The sequence below is a fragment of the Tamandua tetradactyla genome, chromosome X (assembly GCF_023851605.1).
Source record: "Tamandua tetradactyla isolate mTamTet1 chromosome X, mTamTet1.pri, whole genome shotgun sequence".
Taxonomy (NCBI): Eukaryota; Metazoa; Chordata; class Mammalia; order Pilosa; family Myrmecophagidae; genus Tamandua; species Tamandua tetradactyla.
This window is the reverse complement of record NC_135353.1, coordinates 154,906,642-154,928,304: the sequence shown is the minus strand read 5'-3', so window position 1 is coordinate 154,928,304 and position 21,663 is coordinate 154,906,642. Positions and strand designations below refer to the sequence as shown.

General features: G+C 39.7%; 1 protein-coding gene across 3 annotated transcripts in view; it reads right to left on the bottom strand.

The window, feature by feature from the left end:
* The window catches only part of SH3KBP1 (SH3 domain containing kinase binding protein 1), a 404,653-nt gene that overhangs the window by 346,129 nt on the left and 36,861 nt on the right, over positions 1-21,663 (bottom strand). For 2 of the 3 annotated variants that reach the window (XM_077145717.1, XM_077145712.1), the window contains exon 2: positions 4,373-4,530. In XM_077145717.1, coding sequence (XP_077001832.1) covers positions 4,373-4,530 — 158 coding nt within the window. The remainder of the gene's footprint in view (positions 1-4,372; positions 4,531-21,663) is intronic. The other variant, XM_077145714.1, reaches the window with a different exon arrangement.

Below are 21,663 nucleotides of genomic sequence, written 5' to 3'. Positions count from 1 at the left end.
GATTTGTGTGACCTTTTAATGCAAGGTCGTGCCAATGCATTCTCTAATACACCCCCAGGAAAGTTGTCTGACTGTCTCTGGAAATGTAATTTGATTTAATTAACAATTTATTAGAGTCTAAACAATTTTATAACCCTGTAAAAGTCAGAGGTTAACATGTAAGAAAACGATATGGTATGCTGCTTCCACCCTCCCAGCCTTTTCTGGTAGAGATAATCCCAAAGGTTAAGATTTTATTATCCTCTAAGACATTAAGCAATCTTGAATCTAATTTAGCAATTGGATGTGAGCACTCCTTATTCCACTGACTTTTTAATCACTTACTCAAGTCTTCATTCAACCAGTCTTGTCATTCATTCTGTTAGCTCTCTCACTGCATAAAAGTTCAATACAAGCTCACTAACTATTTGTATGTGTTTTCACAAAAAAATGTTTTATTTTAGTAAGATATACACAACTCAAAATTTTCCATTTTAGCCACTTTTAAAGTATAGGATTAAGTGGTATTAGTATGTTTTGAACAATTTAAGAATTAGCCTTTGACAGTACACAGGCCCAGCAATCAAATCGAACATGGGAGATGGAATTCTGTACTTCAAGACTCTTTACCAGTTATACACATTGGGCAACTAGACCAAGATGACAAAATTCTAGCTGATTCACTCAGTAGGCTGGTATGGCACAAATCACAGGTATGACTCCTTCTCCCACATAAAGGACACAGCTTTAAACAGAGAGAAACATACAAACGTTGAAAGTGAGTGGGGGTAGTGATTCCATTCCTCTGTATACATCCAAGAGAAATGGGTGCTCATGTCCATAAGAAGACGTATGTAAGAATACTCAAAGCCTGTATTCATAAAAGCCCCAAACTGGAAACAAATATCCATCTACAGGAAGATGGATAAACAAACTGTGGCATACTCCTATAATGGGATACTATAAGGTAAGGACAAACTACTGATATACATAACAACATTTTGATGCACAAAAGAAAGCCAGATGTAAAAAAGCACATACTGTATGATTATATTTGTATGAAATTCAAATACAGACAAAACTAATCTATGATGATAGATAACCTAAGGGGAGAAGTACCTGAGGAAGAGGAATGTGCCGGTTTCAAACTATTATGTACCCCAAAAAAGCTATGTCCTTTAATCCTCATTCAATATTGCTGGATGGAATCTTTTTGATTGTTTCCATGGAGATGTAACCCACCCAACTGTGGGTGGCAACTTTTGATTAGATGATTTCCATGGAGATGCATCTCTACCCCTTCAAGGTGGGGTTGCTTACTGGAGTCCTTTAAAAGGGAAGCATTTTAGAAAAAGCTTTACAGCCAACACCACCAACAGAGCCAACACAGCCAACAGAGCCACACAGCCAGAGACCTTTGGAGATAAAGAAAGAAAACACCGGGGAAAGCCACTGAAGAAGCCAGGAGAGAAAGCTAGCAAGCATTGCCATGTGTCTTTCCAGCTAAGAGAGAACCCTGAACATCACTGGCCTTCTTAAACCAAGGTATCTTTCTCTGGACACTTTAATTTGGACATTTTTATAGACTTGACTTAATTTAGACATTTTTACGGCCTTAGAACTATAAACTTGCAACTAAATAAATTTCCCTTTCTAAAAGCCATTCCATTTCTGGTATGTCGTATCCCAGTAGCTTATAAACTAAAACAGGGAATGACTAGGAAAAGACATGAAGGAATATTCTAGAGGAACAGAAATAATATTAATCTGAATGATAGTTATAGAAGTACATACTTATAGGAAAAATCATCAAGCCGTATACTTAAGACTAATGCATGTTATCCTATATAAATCATAATTTAAAAAAAGAAATTTTTAAAGAGGAGGGATTCTCTTTAAAAAAGCATCCCAAAAGTATGTATTAAGGAGCTGATGGATGAAAAAGCTTAAAGGTAGGCTATGTAACAGTGGCAACATCAACATGAAGCCACACAAATAAAAGATGGGATTCTACAAGTTCACCCAATTCAATATGGGTACAAACTATCCTGAAGCTGAATAAGACATTTGTGAAACCACCTTCAAAAACTGCAAACCTATGCCAATATGGTGATTATTACTTAAAGAAGTATCTCCAGCCTTTATGATTCTCTATAGGAGTTTTTGTTATTGTTTAAAGGCCACTTCATCTACCTACTGAATTTTCAATAATAGGCCTAAAACATTCTCAGTGAGTGAAAACTTGAAAATAGATTCAGCTGTGTAAAAGAACAGAAGTTTCTTTTCTGCAGCCCCAGCTGTTCCTGCCACGTTCTTTCTGCCCCAAGTGGAAGGAGCACCTCCCAAGACCATGACTTCTCCTCACTGGAAGGGCTCAAGCTGAGGTTTTATGAACAACTGATTAGGCAAAAAGCAGGGAAATCGTTGTGCAGGGGGCAGGGTCCATTCCTTCATCTGGGACAAGACCAGCAGCAAACTGGTCAGGTGGCCATCCACTGCACTTAGAGAACCTTCCATGTGCTGTTTCCTTGGGTCCTCGGCAAGCCCGGTGCAACAGTCGGGTTTCCCAAAGGAAATGAAGGCACACTCAAATTTGGGTACTCTGAGGCAGGATTAATAAAGAGACTTTCACAAAGTGGGTGGGGTGCAGAGAAATCCCATGGCCTTAGCTCAGAGCTAAAAGCAAGGGAGCCCCAGACCTGAAGGGATGAAGGGAGAGAGGTGAGGAAGAAGACGGACCCATCTGGGGTTCCAGAGTAGGCAGAGCGCTCGCTGTACTGCCCTGGGTCCTGCCTATCCTCCCCAAAGGTGTCTAGCACCCTGGCTACTACGTCTGTCTGGCAGCCTTAAGCCCTGAGCAAATTCAATATGTTCAAGAAGTGCCTTCACACTCAGTTCTCTGATTCTGTGGTTTCTAGTTTGGAATGAGGCGGCATTATGCCAAGAGGATGTGCTGAAGGCTTTCAAACCAGGGCCTCCCTTATCCCCAAAGATGGAGCAGACACTGTGCTCCTTTTTCCTTTGCAGGGTCTTCCTCCCTCCTTCCTAAGGTCCTCCTCTCTCTGTCCCGCAGTCGTCCTCTATCATTCCTTCCTCCTTCACCTTCTCTCCGAGCTTTGCCCCTTGTTTCTGGAAAATCTCTCCTTCCACACCAAAGGATTAGCCTCTCCCAAAATTGGATTTTTTATTTAGAAAGGCAAAAGAATTAATTCCCATCTATACATTGACAGATCGATCTTTGGTGGCCTAGATGTAATGCTTTCCTACTCTTACAATGGAAGAGGGCTGCTAGGTTCAAGTGTCACCCAAGAAAAAGAAGTTTATATTCCTTCAACTATTTATAGAAAATAATGTTTACCCGCATGTTCCTGTACTGAAAAAAAAAAAAAGTTTAGCAGGATTGCCCTGAGGTAAGATCCTGATGAAAGATTAAACTGCAATCCTATTCTCTTTTAATGAGGTGCAGGCTAAAGGTACAGGGCCCAGGGGTTGGCAGTCTGGGGCTATCACACATTTTTCATCAGTACCCCTTTTTCATAAAACTCTCCCACAGCCCTCGGGGCTCTTTGAGGGGAACCACCTACTACTCCTTGTGACCCAGACTATCTGCCACCCACAGCCTCTTAAGGAGGGCCAGCACCAGAGGCCACACCAGCTCTTACCATTGTGAACAATTCATTCTTCAGGGCACAAGGACTTTTAAACCTATTTGTTATTCCCCATGGACAGTGGCCTCAAAGGGAACCCTTTTTTTCTACCTGACACTCCAAATTATTGTTTACAACTGTGTGGTTTATATTTTATTAACAACAAATGTGCTAATATTTTTAGAATTAACCCCTACATGAATTCTGCAAAGGGTATAATTTTTAAAACCTTCTGAAAATAAAAAATCTTATTTTCTTATTCAATACTTTATGGACATAAAGGAGAAAAGGAAAATAATAGGGTGCCTATCAAAAAGGCAATATGAAACCAAAAAAAAAGGTAATATGAATATAATGTTGAAAAACAGTATGATTTGAATTATGCATTTAGTTTGATTGCTACTTGATTAAAATAGTCAAAACTGAGTTTTAGCTCCATTTTGAATTGAATAGAAAAGGGTAAAAATCTTTTAGACTATCAATATGAATAAACCAATACGTAAATAAAACTATTTAACAAGCTTTATATTTTTTTGACATTTTCAATGAACTGTTACACTGCTTGGAAAGAGATTATTCTGGGCCTTAAAAAAGCAATTTCAGAACAAGTATCCCCAGATATTAAGGGCAAAGTTATATATGTTCTTCTTGATGTCACATAGGAGGCCAAAGTGTCAATTTTGAAATTCGTCCTCAAATGACCCCACACAGGAAACAACAGGAAAAGGGTTTCGCTTTGTACTCACTCTTACAAAGTTGTCAGGGAACAAACCTCTCCTGCCGTTGATCTGTCCCTCCCACCAGCCTCCATCCTCCTTCCTGATGTTGGTGATGATCTCACCCACGCTGATGGTCAGCTCATCATCGTGCTGGGCCTGGTAGTCAAACTCCACTATGGCCTCCACTGGAAGGAAGAAGGAAAAAAGGACAATTTAGATCAGATAGTGGAGAAGTTTGAGGGAGGCCAAGCATCCCTGGAAGGCCAATGAAATCATCTTAAAGGGACTTCCCCTCTATGAATAGACAAAACAACAAGGCCACACACAGTAACCTGATTTTGGTTAACCTGAGGCCTGTAGCAAAGAAACCACAAAATTCTGGTCCGTGGTCAGGCACAGGCAGGGTGGCCTACAGGTCTCAGGGCCAGCAGGGGCTTCAGAGGGGAAACCATACAATGACAGACATCTAGTAATGTTTGCTGCACCAGGAGGGAGTCCAACACCATTTTCCCAAGCACATGTCAACTGTGTGATGCTAACCTCTCAAGGCCTCAGTTCTGCAAAATGTGGACAATAAGAATTCCTACCCCACAGAGATAATATCCACCTCTCAGCAACAATGCATATAAAGACAGCTTGTACAAAGCTGGCCAAACCAGTGTCTCAGACTGCCTATATGAAAGCCATAATTACCCTCTCAACAGATGAGTTCTTAGACAAAATTTTAAATTTTTTCCCAATCTATGACAATCTTTAATACTTGCTAAGAGGTACAGGTAACAGGTGAGGAGGACAGACATTCTTGTTTACAGAATGCCTATACAAATTATCAGAGCTGACCTATCCATAGACTGGTTAATTTATCCATGGATTGATTATTCAACTGATTGTTTTTTGGGCCTCTCCTTATGCCCACCTCAATAAAAACCAACCTCCTGACCTTTTCCTTTTAATTTACAGCTCCATATGAATGAATGAATGACAAGTGAATCAATATAAGGGTAGAGAAAATTAGATGAAACCTAAAATGGTGAATTAGCAACTTACAAGTCATGATAAAATAAGGGAAGAGAAAAGGTTGCAACTATTGGACAAATGAGGTTTGGGAGTTGATTTCATCAAAATGTCAAGTATTAGGCCAAGTACTAGGCCAGGTTCTATACATACAAAATGAATGAGACAGGGTCTCCACACTTAGGTACCTGTAGTCAGCCCAGAAAGACAGGACAACGAGCAATTCTGACAACAATGCAATGTGAAAAGATTCCACAGAAGTACTTGTCAGGCACAACAGGATCACAGATGAAAGTGTGATTAGCATGAGCGTTATAGACAGTATGTATACCAAAATCAACTCAAAATGAATCTTAGACCTAAATGTGAGAGCTAACACTATAAAACTTTTATAAGAAGCATAGAAGAAATCTTAGTGACCTTGGGTTTGGCAACGCTCTCTCACAAAAAGCACAAATGATTAAGAAAAAAAAAGACTTCAACAAACTGGGGCAAGTTTCCCAGGAAAAAGGCTGGTAGGTGAGTGGGGCCCCCTGTCAACTGGACTTTGAATATCCGTTATGGATAACTTCCTGAAGCAATTCCAGTTCAAAAGACCCTGCCCATCCTAACAAGCTGGTGCTCTTCCCTTCCACTCATAGTATCAGTCAAACCAGATCGTTCAAAAGCAACTCAAGGCAGAATTTCCTTTCCTGATCATTTTTTCATTTCAATATTAGGTTACTGACTTGTCATAAATCTGCCCAGGATGAAGGTGAGTTGTGAACCACTCTCATCATTTACCAAGAGAAAGAAGGAGCATAAGAACATAAATGAGGCAACCTTTTCCGATTTCTCCTGGTTCCAGACAAGTACACAGAAGAAACACTCAGATTTTCTCATATGATGCTCTGCTCCCTGGCAGTTAAAATGAGCAATCAAAAACAGTTCAATTAAAATACAGCTTTCATAAAATTACCTACACATTGTTCTGTTGAAGCTTTGCTATGAGAAATGAGATTACAGTACTGTGGTTTATGTGCCAGATACTTCTCTGTCATGATCTCATTTAATCTTCACAACATTATGATGCCCATTTTCCCAATTAAAAAACTGAAGTTCAGAAAAGAAGGGAGGTTTATTTTCTGAGCCAGTGCACTCCAAAGTGGGATGCGCTCCACTTCAGGGATCTGCTGAGATGATGGTGGAAAAATTAGGACATCTACTCTTTTCTTTTTTGAATTTGAAAAAGAGCAAAAGTCATCTTCCCTAATATTCCACTTACAGACAAACTCTGGCTCCTTCACCAAGTCTCTAGGTCAGACAGTCAGGGGTCCTCTGAGGGGTGGGGGGCGATCCTCAGCAAGGTGTGCTGCCAGAGGCCCATTTTCAGCCCAGGGGACACACTGCAGGTCTATGACGCCTGCTGGCAAAGTCTACTCAGGGATATTGCCCCTTGTGACTAAAATAACCCTCATTAAACAGATGAGAGGCTTTAAAAGACTTGTGCCAAGAAAGTAGGGGATATGGACAATACTCGACACAAGGTTAGATAAACAAGAAAATGGCAGAGCTGGCGATTCAGTTCTGTGTAGGAGCTCTTTGCCAGCCATATTGGGAGGGGAATCCAAGGACACACTGACTGGATCTTATACAGAGATGACCAAACATCTCTACATCATCATGGCAATTTGTAATATGGGTTGACGTCCACCCTCGGCATAGATGTAAGTTACCTAATTACAGTATGGAGCTACTGGAATCGGTAAGATATTTTAAAACTATGTATCTGAAGCATGAGGACAAATGCCCTCATTTTCCACCAATGTCTAAAGTCATATAACACTCAATCTTGCATTTTTCAGAAGTTCACTAAACCTAATGATAAATGTTTGGAAGCTTCTTTAGGGTTTTCTCAATCTATTAGTATAGTAATATATATATGTATATAGTCTATAAATAAATCTGCACATATTGGGAGCTACTCCATTTCTTTAAATAATAGGTATTATTTAAAAAAAAAAAAAAAGAAAGAAAAGATGATCCCATTAGCACTAGAGATGCAAGCCAGAACCTTCCTGATGGGGAACATAAAATTGTTATGAGCAGAGATGGGAAGCAGCAGTGCATGGGACACGTCTAGGGGAGAGGAGAAGACAGGAAACTCCTAAGGAAGAAGATGGTCAAGTGGCTGGTCTAGCTGGTGAACGAAAACTCTCTGTACTTTCAGGGACTAGAACCCCAGTGGCTTCCCAATCACACTCTTGCTTCTTCCTAAATAGCAAGTTGCAAGTTCTGTTCCATGTGTGAGCTCTACCAAAGTAAAGCTGGAAAAGGACAAAAAGATCCACTTCAAGCAGAAGATGGTTACAGTTTGTATGTTAAGAATGTTTGTATGTTTGTCCATTGTTTATATTAAAAATATTTAAAAAAAAGAAGAAGATGGTTACAAAGAAATAAACAGCTGTTGCCTCTTGTCACAAACCAGAGAGAATCGTCATACCCTGGTTTCTCTTCACTCTCTCCCTAGATGAGCCCAAGGACATGCATTAATTGATGCCTGCTATGAATAAGGGTGGGGGTTAGGGATTGGGGCTCAGAGACAAGTAAGGCATAACTACATAATATTCGAGTCTTCCCAATAACTTATCTAGCTGGCCTTTCCTGAGTTATCCTTTCTTTCAACTCCCAGACATGTCAGTCATCATTCTGCACCCTCCCTGCCATCTGGCCCCAGCTGGGCCCTATCTACCTGCACAACACCTTCCTTCCTGCCCCTGGCACTGAGACAAGCCCACACTGGGGCAGATGCATGTGTGTCTCATCCTCACAGTGAAATTATAACTATAAATGCCTTCTGGGTACAGATCATCCTTAGGTGGGTTGTGATCCCCTATGAGCACCTATGACCCATAGTAGGTGCTCAGTAAAGACTTGAATTCAACACCGGCTTGCATTTTATAATGGCAGATGGCTCTCTGCCCCAAAAAGGTGCTACTAAAATGTCAAGTGTCAATCACATTTTTACAAAGTGAGTCATATACTTCATTACACTAAGGGTGCTTGCTATTTAAAGGATCTTGTGGTTAATTCTTTTGTAATATGAATAATCACTTCCTGCTTTACCTTTCCTGTCAAGATGAATTTTTACATCTCAGGTTTCTCAGAGAGGAGGAAGCCTATGTATGGCCTTGTTAAAAGCTCATAAATCATGAGGATGTAACTGGCCCAACCCCTCTAAGGTCCCTTTCCTGTGTCCTATGCACACCTTTGAAAGGTTTAGGCATTACACTGTCCAATATGCTACCACTAGCCCCATATAGCTACTGAACACTTGAAATGTGGCTAGGCCAAATTTAGATGTGTTGTAAAATACACATCAGATTTTAAAGACTTATTAGGGAAAAAAAGAATGCAAAATAAGCTCATTAATAATTTTTATATTGATTGCAGGTTGAAAGTATAGTATTTGGGATATGTTGGATTAAAAACACAAATTATTAAAATGAATTTCACCCATTTGTTTTTATTTTTTAAATGTGGCTATTAGAACATTTAAAATTCCTTATGTGGCTTGTATTACATTTCTACTAGACAGTAATAGTTTAGGATAATACCTGGAACACAGGAGATCAAGACCTCAGATTGCAAAAAATATGCCCAAAACATCCAGAGAGCCAACCGGAAAGTCTGTGCTCCCCAAACCCATTTCCTTGCCTTCAGCTATAGCTGCTTCAAGGACAGAACATTCTCTGAGGTTTTGTTGTTGTTATTCTTTTTTTATAATGGTACTCTTTGGGAAACTACCTCTGGGCATGAGCACAAAATTAAAACATTATGCTAAATAAAATCTATCAGAGATGTAATTAGGGCAGCAGTAAACAAAATCTCATATTTAAAGACACCATACATTTAAAAACATAAAAACGTCTACCCGTCAGAAAACCACCCTCCAGCTGCCAGCCTCATAAGTCTGCTGCATCTCCAGTGGCTGCAAAAACCCAAGCCGTAGAAAAAGTCAAAGCAGAAGGTGATAAGAGATCTGCTTAGAAATGCAAAACGTTTCAACCTCCCCCATCTCCACCTTCAAAGTTGCTTGAATGCCTCCTCCCAACAAAGATGGATTGGGTGGTTTGAACCAGCTGCCAAGCAGCTTCTCATGGTAAACTTCTCAGGGGTGGCATTTCCGCTCTGGGACCCGGCCCCTCCCCGCCTCTGAGCACTGTACTTCCTCTTTCCAAGCACTTACTACACTGTGTCGTTTGACGGTGACTTTCCCAGCCAGACTGTAAGCCCATCTGGGAAAAGCCCACCTCTCTTTCAGGATTCTACCTCCCATGCTTACCATCCTGTTTGAATCAATAAATATTTGAACAGACAAGAAAGCACGAAGGAGAATGAAAAGTTTTTTAATTAATTTCCTTCATCTATATATACATACACATGATGTTGCAAAGTCTCAGAAAAGGTTTAAGCTTTAATAACTTCAAAAATCAAAATATTACCAACTTAGATTGTTTTTGTACTTATTTCGCTTTGTAAACTTTTAATAATAAATTTTTAATTTGAATTTTGTTATGGTCCTCTGACTGAAGATAGCATATAAAATCAAGAAGTATTTTTTTTCACCAAAAAAGATCCCAATTGCTGATCATTAGAGATAGAGAGTTAATTATCTTGTTGAACTATTTTCTTAATTTTACAGATGAGGAACTGAGGCCTGGAAGATTCCATGACTGAAGGTTTAGAGAGATATTAAGAAAGCTAACTAATGGCAGCATCAAAACTAGGACTAAGCCCTTCTGAAGTGAAAAGTAGGGAAAACAGACCAACAAGATACAGATTTCCACATCATTGGGCTTTGTTTTCCTCTTTCATATATAGCAAAGTTTCCAGAATACCCAGAAAAAGCTACGCCAGTCATGAACATATAAGCACCTAGGTTCAAATCTAAAGAGACAGAAAACAGTTTAGTGGTTGCTTGGGGCTGGAAATGGGTACAGGGGTTATGAAGGATCTTTTGGGAGTGAAGGAAATGTTCTAAAACAGAATTATGGTGATAGTTGCATAATGCTGTAAATTTACTAAAAATCAGGGAATTATATGCTTAAAGCGGGTGAAATTTTATTCCTCATTAAAGCTCTTTAAAATTAAAAGAAAAACTCTGTGATGCATATTTAGTAATATATGAATTATTGATATTCATTCAAAAAAGTGGTAAATTATGTTTGTTTCCCAGGCACAGACCATTCACCCTTCATTCAGGGAGGGGAAGCTGTTCCGGGGAACTGTATCTCCCATCGGATATAGTCTGATGGGACTGTCTAGCAGTGTGCCCTGACCTATGCCTACCAATTAGGGACAGAGGACCCAAATGTACCTCCATACTGATGTGACAAAGACTGAAAATGGCTGAAGCAACCAATAAGCAGGGCTGTTAGAACACAACAGCTTCCTCAAGGAAGATAGGCTAAGAACACAAACCTCAGTGAAAAGGCCACCAGGCCACCTCATGAACTCTCTCCGGGCAGGATGCAGCAAACTGTAGTAGACCCAGTAGCAGGTCAAAGAACTGGGCATCAGTAGGGAAAGAGGAAAAAAGGTCAATCAAGAAAGAATAATAAAGAATAAACCCAGCTGTAAGTGAGGATGGAAAAGACCGCAACTGACTGCCTCAGATACCACTAACGATACTCTTGTCACTCAATGTTTTTTAAAACCATCCCACAAATCCCCATCTCCCAGTCCCTCTCTCCCCTCTAGTTGCTTCTCTAAGCATTTTACAAAGGATGTGAGGTATGGGAGAAAGAACACAGACTTTGAAGCCTGGTAGAGCTAGGAGTGGATTGCAGCTTAGACATTTATTAGCTGTGTGACATGGGACAAGATACCTTGCTTAACTTCATTTTCTTTTGTTTAAAAATAGGAAATTATCTGCCCAGTAGATTGTTGCAAAGACAAGAGATGATACCTGGAAACTCCTACATACAGAAGCTGCTTCCTAAATGTCAGCCATTAGCATCACAGGCCTTTATCAGGCTGTGCTATGAGGGTTTCCTCATGCATCCCCTTCCTGTCACCCCTCTGGATTAGGAGCCCTTAAAGGGCAGATCTGAGCATCCCTTCTCCCTAGCTGGTGTCTGGCACATGGCAGGTGCTAAATAAATGTTGAACAAATACATCAAGGTGACACCTGGAGTGCCCTAAGAAAGCATTTAACCCCAAACCATACCTTATCATCCAGCCTAATAAAATGCAGTGACAAACATGAGCCTAGTTGATAGGAAGGCTTGAAAAAGTCTAAGATCAACAGGACCAGTGAGTCACAAGACAGTAGGACCCACTGGTTCAAACTTGTCAAGTGCTACGATAACCGGCCTCAATTCCATCCATGACTCTGCTGTATCCATTACTCCTGAGAACAGAGCTGCATTCTAGGAAAGATCAGAATAGGATGTAGAGAGGCCAACCAGGAAAGCAGAGAAGGGTTCACAAAGCACTGGGGCCTCGAGTTCCTCCCAGCCTGCATTCAGACTCCTTTGCTTCACCAGGGGAACAATTGCAGGAAAAATAAGTTATAAAACTTGGCCCAGCTAAAATTAAACCCTTGCCACCCCGCACATGGCTCTTTTAAGAACGTGCATTACATAGGCTGAATAAGAACAATTTGGCCAAATAAAATTTTTTTTAATGAAAAAGAAAGCAGAGATGGTACACCCATGAGTTTGCAGGTAGAAAACTAGTGAAGAAAGACAGTATGTTATAGTTGGATTAGTCTGTATAGAGAATGGTTCTTGAGCAAGAATCATTGGGGGGTGAGGGGTGGGGATAAACTGCATCTTAGTAAACCATTTAATAAAAAATCACTCGGACATAACTTATTTTTTCAAGCAGAAGAAAGAAAGCACATGAATGTTGCTTTACATAAATATTGGGCAGTTTTAGGTAACAAAAGGGTTTGATGATGAAGTTTTTTTTTTCCTGACTTTGTAATGACGGCCTGGCTTAAAAGACACCCAAAGACTGATGCCCAATTATAAGGTAATCCCCTATGTTTTTCAGTGAGAAGATCTAAAAGGCTTGGGGCAAGCCTGACCATCTATACTTTAAAATTGCTTATACTATTTGTTCATTCAATCACAGATTTTGTAAAATGAAATAATTTGAAAGCACTGCTTTCTCCCCAACACCCTTTCACTTCATAAAACAATTTTGACAGACACTGCATGGATGGTTGAAACACATCTGATTATAAGATAAGGTATCTAAAAGGTTTGCTTAAACTATTTTGTTCCAAATAAATTAATAGAGCCTTATAATACAGGATATTTTTAAAAACTAATAAACTGCAATGCTTTCTTTTCTCAAGGATAATTTGTGGGGGAGGATGGAGAACTGGCTTTAGAGTTTTTGAACATGTGTTTCATGAAGGAAGAAAAGCAAAGCCTAGATGTTGATTTCAGTGTGGCTAAGCTGAATCAGCTGTAAACTGAAGAGGGAAGATTGTTTGGAAGAGAGGGGACCAGGTCAAAACGAAGGAAATTAAGAATGATTCCACACCACTGACTGTATACTTTGGATTGACTGTACGCATGTGAAGATATCTCAATTAAAAATATATATATATATATATATATGTATAAAAAGAATGATTCCACAGACAAACGTGGTCAACCAGCTCAGAGGGGGGCACGGCTGAGGAGGGCTCAGTCACTGCATGGTCTTCTGTTAACAAGAAATACACTGTCTAGTAAGAGAGAAAGTAGACAGTGAAGTGAGTGGGAGGAAACCACAGTGAATCTTCGCTGCCTTCCCCAGGTAGATGTAGTGTCCCTCTTCAGGCTTCATTTATGCCTCCAGGTATAATAATCCTGCTAAATTGTGAGTTCCCAGAAGACAGAAGAGATGAATAAAACTACAGCTTGTGAGACTCCTCAATGAAAAGTTGCATTGCCCAATGCATCTTTCTGCCTCAAGTTACCCAGCTGAGTGTTTGCTGAGTGAGGAGAAACCTGCAAAGTTGATTTTGACAAGAAGCTGAATATCCTATTAGACGAGACTAAGACAAATGCACAGGGCTAAAAGCAGAAGGTTAACAGCAAAACAATGGCTCTTTAAAGAAATCTAGAATCTCAAACTCTCAGAAGTATAACAACTTTGAGTTCCCCAACATATAATCTGGAGATAACACCTCGCTTATTTCCAACACCATAATGTGTAGGTTATTAGAATGGTGTATTTGATGGTTTCATCATTCATTTCACCTATGATGTCATATAGTAAGTTTGAGTCTATTGACATTGCCACTATCAATAGTTTACAAGTCATTTTGGTTGGCATTTTTAATAGGTGAACAGCAATTTGAACTAAAAGCTGCTAGTCGAGCATCTCTTTCAAAAATTTTTTCTTGATCATTTACATTGTAAATGCTTCATAACAATATAAGAAAACCACTTAGTAAGTATGCATCTATATGAACTAACACTAAACAGAAGTGAAGTTAAAAGGCGACATTTTGCTTTCCTTTTATGTTGAACAAACAGAATCATACCTAAATAAACTGGACTGGGGCTTAAAATTTTTTAAATCTTTTCCAAAACTGAAATATAGGGTTAATTTAAAATGATAGCAAATTAAAACTAAACGGATCAACAGCCCTGAACCAAAAGACAATTTCTAGAAGGGTTATATGAAAAAAGCAAGGTGTGAGTTTTTTCAGAAGCAATTACATTTAATCTTTAAATACCATTTCTCACTAAAATGAAGCCAGGTAGCCTTGGAGAAATGCCCGTATCAAGTTTGGGAGCAGGAAGTGTGATAAACCTGGAACATCTTGGCATACCAGAAAGCAAGGAAGCCCCCCAAAACCACTTGGGCCATGTCCAGAGAACTTAGTAACTACTTTAAAGAGGCTCCCACTGGCCACAAATGAGTATCTATAAGAACAAATGCAATGGATTGAAACACATCAAATAGATTTGATAAGTTTCAAATATATTCTGTTATATATGTTTCATGGTGATATTTTAAAGAAAAACTCATTGGTCAACTCTAGAAGATGACCAACTCATTTTGAAAACCAGTAAATTAAGGGAAGTATCAAACATTTATTCTGACTTTCTTATATGAATTCAGGATAGCCACATAGCTAAAGAGAATTTTCTCTTCATAAGAGTATTTCAGCTAATAAATGAAGGAACAAAAGGATTAGACAATCAACATTTTGCAGCCTTTAATGAGACCAAGGGCCTGGGCAATGATCACAACCAGCTGCTAACATCATAAGAGAGACAAGCAGGTGTCCTTAGCCTCATGGCAAAAGCACTTCCATGCTTCTGTACCTGGCACCACCAGTCAAGTATCTTTGCCAACAAATTGAACCTGAATAAAATCAAGCCTCTGGAGTTACCACTAGTTTACAGGGAATGCAGGGGGATCGAGGGCCATGCTAAATGGCACCCTAAGGATCCAGTCAACAAAATTCAGATTCTGTGAAACTACACAGCAAATAACTGAGCTTCTTCAATCAAAAAACAAAATTGCAAAGAAAGAAAAAGAGATGGGGGAACCTAGATTACAACAGACTTAGAGATAACCAACCAATTACCAAGTACAGACTTTCCAAATCCTGATTCAAACACCTTTTTCAATTGCAGAAGCACCACTCAAAAGGAAGTGGCAAGAGGGTCCACGTTAACAGGGGGCCAACCGCTCTCCTCATCAATCACGTGTGTGTGTGTGTGTGTGTGCACGCGTGTGTGCGAACAATCACCTATAATGAAATAACACAAATCTGGTACTCAACCAATTCTTCTCTGTGAAAGAAGCAAGAATCCCAAATCTTTGTCACAGTTCTTATGACATTTTGCTTACTGTCTGCGTCCCCCACTAGGCTGAAAGCTATATAAGAAGTTCAGCCACCCTGAGATGGTCCTGCTGAGACAAAGCCCAGCCCAGGTCCCAGATCTGCGAGTGTGCCAGCCTTCAGATTTCAGCCCAGAAATGGTGGGGCTGAGACAAGCCATCCCGATCACGCCCCATCCAAATTCTTGACCCACAAAATCTGCAAACATAATGAAATGGCTGTTAGAAAGTGTTAAGCTTTGGAGTCATTTGCCACACAGCAATAGTGACTGGAACACACTTTATGAGGTGACTATTACTGTTCTCAGTTTATGACGAAACTGTTCCCAGAGAGATCAGATAACTTGTTCAAGCCTGGGAACTGACATTCCAGCCGCCGGCCAGTCTGGATTCAAAGCCTGTCTCCTTTCCCCTGTTTCCTGCTCATATTTTTTTCAATCAATAAAGATTTTCTGAGACATCGGTTCCAGATACTGTGACTGCAACGATTAAAAAACAAACAAACAACAACAACAAAAAAAAACGGAAGATACAGAAGTACACACATGAAGGTAGTATGTTCAAATATGAAACCAGACCATATTAGGCAGGCCCACCCTTACAAATTCTTAGCTGACCTTTTCTCTAGCAGAGGGCTCTCTGATCCAGTAATTACTGAGAGTATATGGGAGGATAGGGACATGATGCCAGACAGCAGGAATATGAGTCCAGGATTCATTAAAGGGGAGAAGTCAGAGAAAGATAAAAAGAGAAAGGAGGTTTATATTCTGGAGCAGGTAGAAGGAAAAATCTGAGAGGATGGTATGGTAGACTATGACAAACTCTGGGATCTGTACTCTACTTGTTGAAGAGCACTCTGAAAACTATTGCTTTTTTCTTTTTTTGCTTTGTATATATGTTATATTATACAATAAAAAAGTTAAAAAAAAAAAAAAGAGAAGGAAGACTATGTCCTTCTCTGACACTGGATAAAAAGAGAATGAAAGGAGATAAAAGTTACAACAGCGTTAGAAAGATGTGACGATGAGGGTACACTAGGGAGTTGACGTCTCTGAAATAGGGATCAAGGCCACCTGTTGGTGAGGGTCAGGTGTGAGGAGAGAGTCTGAGACACTGGCAGAGGAAAAAGTCTGGAATAAGCTCAGTGCAAAATGCATTATAGAATTTTCTTTTGTATTTTTCTCTCTGTGTGCATGCTTGTATGTGTATTTGCTTACAAAAGAAAAAAACAGGACAAAGAATGAGGAGAAATAAACGGAAGCACTGATGGGCAGCTGTGAGGACCCACCAGAACAGGCACCCACCCATGGCCAGGGCCTCATCCCCAGCACCCCTCCAGGGCCCACCTCAGGGCCAGAAGACAAGCCTGGTCAAGGGCTGCACGCAGGTAGGAGAGAAAGGATTCAGAGCTGAGATTGGTGAACTCTAGTAACTGGTATGGGGAAAGTGGGGAAGCCTAGAGCCTGAGAAATGCCACATCAGCAGGATACAGTCTGGGGAGGTGTGTGGGGGGGGAGAGGGTTGGGTGCACAGGACTGAGGACCCAGAGAGTGGAACCACACCCTGTGAGGGCATATGCAGGGAGCTTTGCAGACCCAGACAAAATAGTGGACACCACAGAAGCCCTAAAGGAAAGGAAGAGACCAGGTCTACCCTGAAGTGACCAATCCTCCCTCTCATCAACACATTCCTTTCTAGAATTCCCTTCTCAAATGACTCTCCAGAATGCTGTCCCCATGGAATAGGAGACTGCCTATCCATACAAGTCTCCTGCTGTTAGCCACGTTCAGAGGATCTAGGGGTCAAAACTCTCAGAAATAACAGCTATTTCTTCCAACACACCTAGAACTAGGACTACATGAAACAATCTGGATTTACCAGTCCACAAGGGGGTTATACCTCAGTGTATCTTAACTGCTCCTTGAGGTCAAGCACATAATAGGTCTGGAATAAATATTTATTGTGTGAATTGATGTTGCCATTGAAAGACAGCAAGTGTTTGGGGAAGTTCCCATTCTTGATCCTGGAACTCAAAGGCCACCACAATCTGGCCCTAGTTTAACCTTGACAATATCACCTGCATTTACTCCTAGCCCCAGCTCCCAATCCAGCCACTTAGCTCTGGTCCTCACCACCCCACATACTCTTCCCTTGAGGGTATCATGTATGTTCCTGTCCACGAAATTTGGTTCCTTATTCCTTACATCACAAAATACCCTTCCTTTGTCTTCATGGTTTGAGGTCAACTTTGAACCCCTCCTCATGCCACCCACCCCTTCATTCTCAGGTTAACTAACTATAGTTGACCAAATCATTTCTAACTATCACACATCCATCTTTTGAATTACTGTCTTAGACCAGGGGTCAGTAAACTTTTCCTTAAAAAGCCAGATAGTAAATATTTTAGACACTGAGGGCCATATGATCTGTTGTAACTACTGAGCTCTGCTCTCGTAGCCCAAATGCAGCCATAGACAATATATAAACAAATGAGCGTGTCTGTGTTCCAAAAAGTTTTATTTACAAAAATAAGTGGTGGGTTGGACTTGGTTCACAGGTCATAGTTTGCTGAACCGTGTTTTAGACATTATTTTCACTCTTAATGTCTCTTAAATAGTATACCTTGCCACCCCAAAACAGATTTAAGTTTCTTAAAAGAAAGGATCAGGTATTATATATTTTCCTTTACTCTTAGTCCCTACCCCACATAGTGCTACACATACAAGGAATATGTATTTTTTTAATAAGCATCTGTATACATGCTGAATGATGTGCCACATGACACCTAGTCTCCTTTTGCGCTAAGTGTGCACTGGCAGCGCAAACATTAACTTCTAACAACTAGTACTAATTTAATTGAACTGTGTGCCATAAAATATTTTAAGAAAACTTTAATGGTCTGCTCTTTTGCCATATTTTTTTCTTCTAATCATTTCCACAGATGGCCTAATACATTCATTCCACCAGCAACATAATAAGACTACCACATCCCATAGGCTATTTAACATCAGTAGAAGGAACTTAGGCTTTCTGCAGACAGAAGTGCCCACTTCAGCATTCGGCGTTTCCCTCACCACATCATGGGTGTATGGAGAGAGAAAGGTTTGCACAGGTAAAACAGAAGCTTTCAGAAAAAAAAAAAAGAGAGAGAGAGAGAGAGGAAACCTATCACTGCTCTTCCCCACAGAGGCAGACATAAAACAATTACCTGTAACCAAAATAAAATAAAGTTCAGAGTGGGTTGGTGACAGTTCCTGTAATATATTTCTAGTTCTCTGCTAAATAAATAACTGTAGCAGAGTCGACAACTTCTGTAGAATTTCAAAACTGCAATAAACTACACACCACCCCGAAAATACCCTGCTTTTGAATATGTTAAAGTAGATCTCATATAAAGAACTAAAAAGTAACTACCATGTCCTTTTAGGATGAAACAATAAATGGGTCCCAGAAAGCCCAAGACTTCACTTGTCAGTTGTGACCTTTAGTGTGCTAAAGCCCCCACTTCCTTTTTATACCCTCAAACCAAGGCCCCAGCAGCTCAATGTAGACAACACATCCAAGTGACCCCGCACTCAGCTTAGAATCAAAATAGCTTAAGGTTTATATTATAAACAGCACTCTTCCACCCTCCCCCGAAGCAACCACACTCACCTCCTTTCTGTTGACTATTTGGTATTTACTTCCATGTCTCTAAATAGGATACGTGCATTCCAAGGCCTTGATTTCTTTCCCTTTTGGGTGTTATTTATTGCTTTCTCAGTACAAAAGATGAAGTCTTTGCTCTTCACTATGGTTGATGCCACACACTCACCCCCACACCCCTATACAGGTGCATCATACATAATTTTGGTTGGGGTCAGTGTTCAGTGCTGACATCATTGCAACTTCACAAATGTTACAGGATGCCCAGCCACATGGTACACCAAGACTATGTTTCTTTTCCATCACAATTTTTTGTTTCCCATAGAGTCTAATAATAGCCTTGTTTATTCTTTTGCTAACTTTTCATTTGCTTAGTGAAATCATTTTTAAAAATTTATTCAACTCCAGACTTTTCCTTCCTTGGCTAAATCTCCTCTCATGAGGCCCAGGTACATCAGATGGTCTATTAATTTCATCCTCCCTCGAAACCTGACTTGGAGGAAACTGGCAGTGAAAGTTGGGGTGCACTACCCAAGTGGTGAGGTGGGTTCTGCCCTCAATGACAAGTTCAAGAAAGTATATTACCCAAACACCTGGGGAGTCATAATTGGAGATTTGGAGACAGAGGGGAAATACAACACTAAATGCAGGTTCTCTGAAGAAATCTGTGGCCTTAAGGAATGGAGAAGTTGGAGTAGGGCAGTGGCTGCAGGAGGCAGGGAAACAGTTAGAGGGCAGCCAAAATGAACCAAGTAGGTTTTTTGTCCAAAAACTAAAGGACAAATACTGTATGGTCCCACTGATGTGAACGGACATTCGAGAATAAACTTGGAATATGTCATTGGTAACAGAGTTCAGCAGGAGTTAGAAACAGGGTAAGACAATGGGTAATTGAAGCTGAAGGGATACAGACTGTGCAACAGGACTAGATACAAAAACTCAAAAATGGACAGCACAATAATACCTAATTGTAAAGTAATCATGTTAAAACACTGAATGAAGCTGCATCTGAGCTATAGGTTTTTGTTTTGTTTTGTTTTGTTTTGATTTTACTATTATTACTTTTATTTTTTTCTCTATATTAACATTTTATATCTTTTTCGGTTATGTTGCTAGTTCTTCTAAACCAATGCAAATGTACTAAGAAATGATGATCATGCATCTATGTGATGATGTTAAGAATTACTGATTGCATATGTAGAATGGTATGATCTCTAAATGTTGGGTTAATTTCTTTTTTTCCGTTAATTAAAAAAAAAAAAAAAAGAGAAGGGATAATTGGAGCTGAAGGGATACAGACTGTACAACGGGACTGGATATAAAAACTCAGAAATGGACAGCACAATACTACCCAATTGTAATGCAATTATGTTAAAACACTGAATGAAGCTGCATGTGAGGTATAGGTTTTTTGTTTTTGTTTTTTTTGTTTTTTTTTCTTTCTATTATTGTTTTAATTCTTATTCTGTTGTCTTTTTATTTCTTTTTCTAAATTGATGCAAATGTACTAAGAAATGATGAATATGCAACTATGTGATGTTATTAAGAATTACTGATTGTACATGTAGATTGGAATGATTTCTAATTGTTTTGTTAATTCTTTTTTTAATTAATAAAAAAATAAAATTAAATTAAAAATTAAAAAAAAAAAAAAGAAAAAAGAAAAAACCTGCATAAACAAATAGAATTCTTGGAAATGAAGATGTAACTGCCACCACTATAAACTTTCCTATTTAAAGATAAATGACACGCTATCCACCAATACCAAATTTTCCCAAATTCTACCTTAGCAATTATGACAAACATCTTCCGAAAAGGGGAGGTGCTTTCTAGATAATGTGAAGCAAAGGCCAGTAAAATAAATCAGAGAATCATAGAGCTAGAAAAAAATCATATAGTCTAGATCATGTTTCAAAAAAAAAAATCTAAGGATGCAGAGAGCTTATCTCAGTTGAGATAAAAAGTTTTCAATTATTTCTTATGTATTTCATCACCACATTCCACATAGGGTTTGTTGCAGCTTCCAAGAATTCAAGCAGTAAAACAAAAATATATGACTAACTAGGTTCAGGAAAAATAACAACATCTAGGGAAAGTTAGGGCATCAGTACATCGAGTATATGACCACCACAGAGTAACCTACCACTTGGTCAAGCAAAATGGGCTTTGAATTTTTTACAGCCAAAACAAAAAGGGAAACATGAACAATTAGATGGTTTGCACTGTTCACCAGGAGGGGAGAAAGAAACTCAGAGAGAAAGAAAAACTAACTGGCAGAAAGAACTTTGCATATGGGGTATAGCATAGTGCAGTGTTTCTCAAGCCATATCAACCCAGAAATCAATGTGGTGGATCGCAACAAACATTTTTTTTAATGGAACAGAATTAAACTGAAAATCTCAGTGTGCATCTCATACAGTAAAAGTACATGCTTTTTGTGCTTTCTATCTCAATCCCAACTAAGGATGGGCGTGTGTGCCATGCTGATGTAAAACACATTTCTTAGCAGGAGATACAGTAATAGAGAATGGAAAAATCTTGATGAAGGACATCCTAAATAGACGTAACATCCGACCCAGCCTATCCTGTATGGCTGAACCAGACCATAGTTCTGACCCATCCTCCTGCTGGTTCTTTCTCTATCGAACGCCCAGGTCTTTGACTCTGTCCAATGGTCTTGCTTTGCCCCTCCACAGTTCCCCTTCAATGGAAGCACCATTGGGCAAGTATGACAGTTTGGGATACTTCTCCCCTCCTGGCCCCTCTACTTTCCAACACCTGTCTCTGAATTCACCTGTCATCTCCCTGCCCCACCC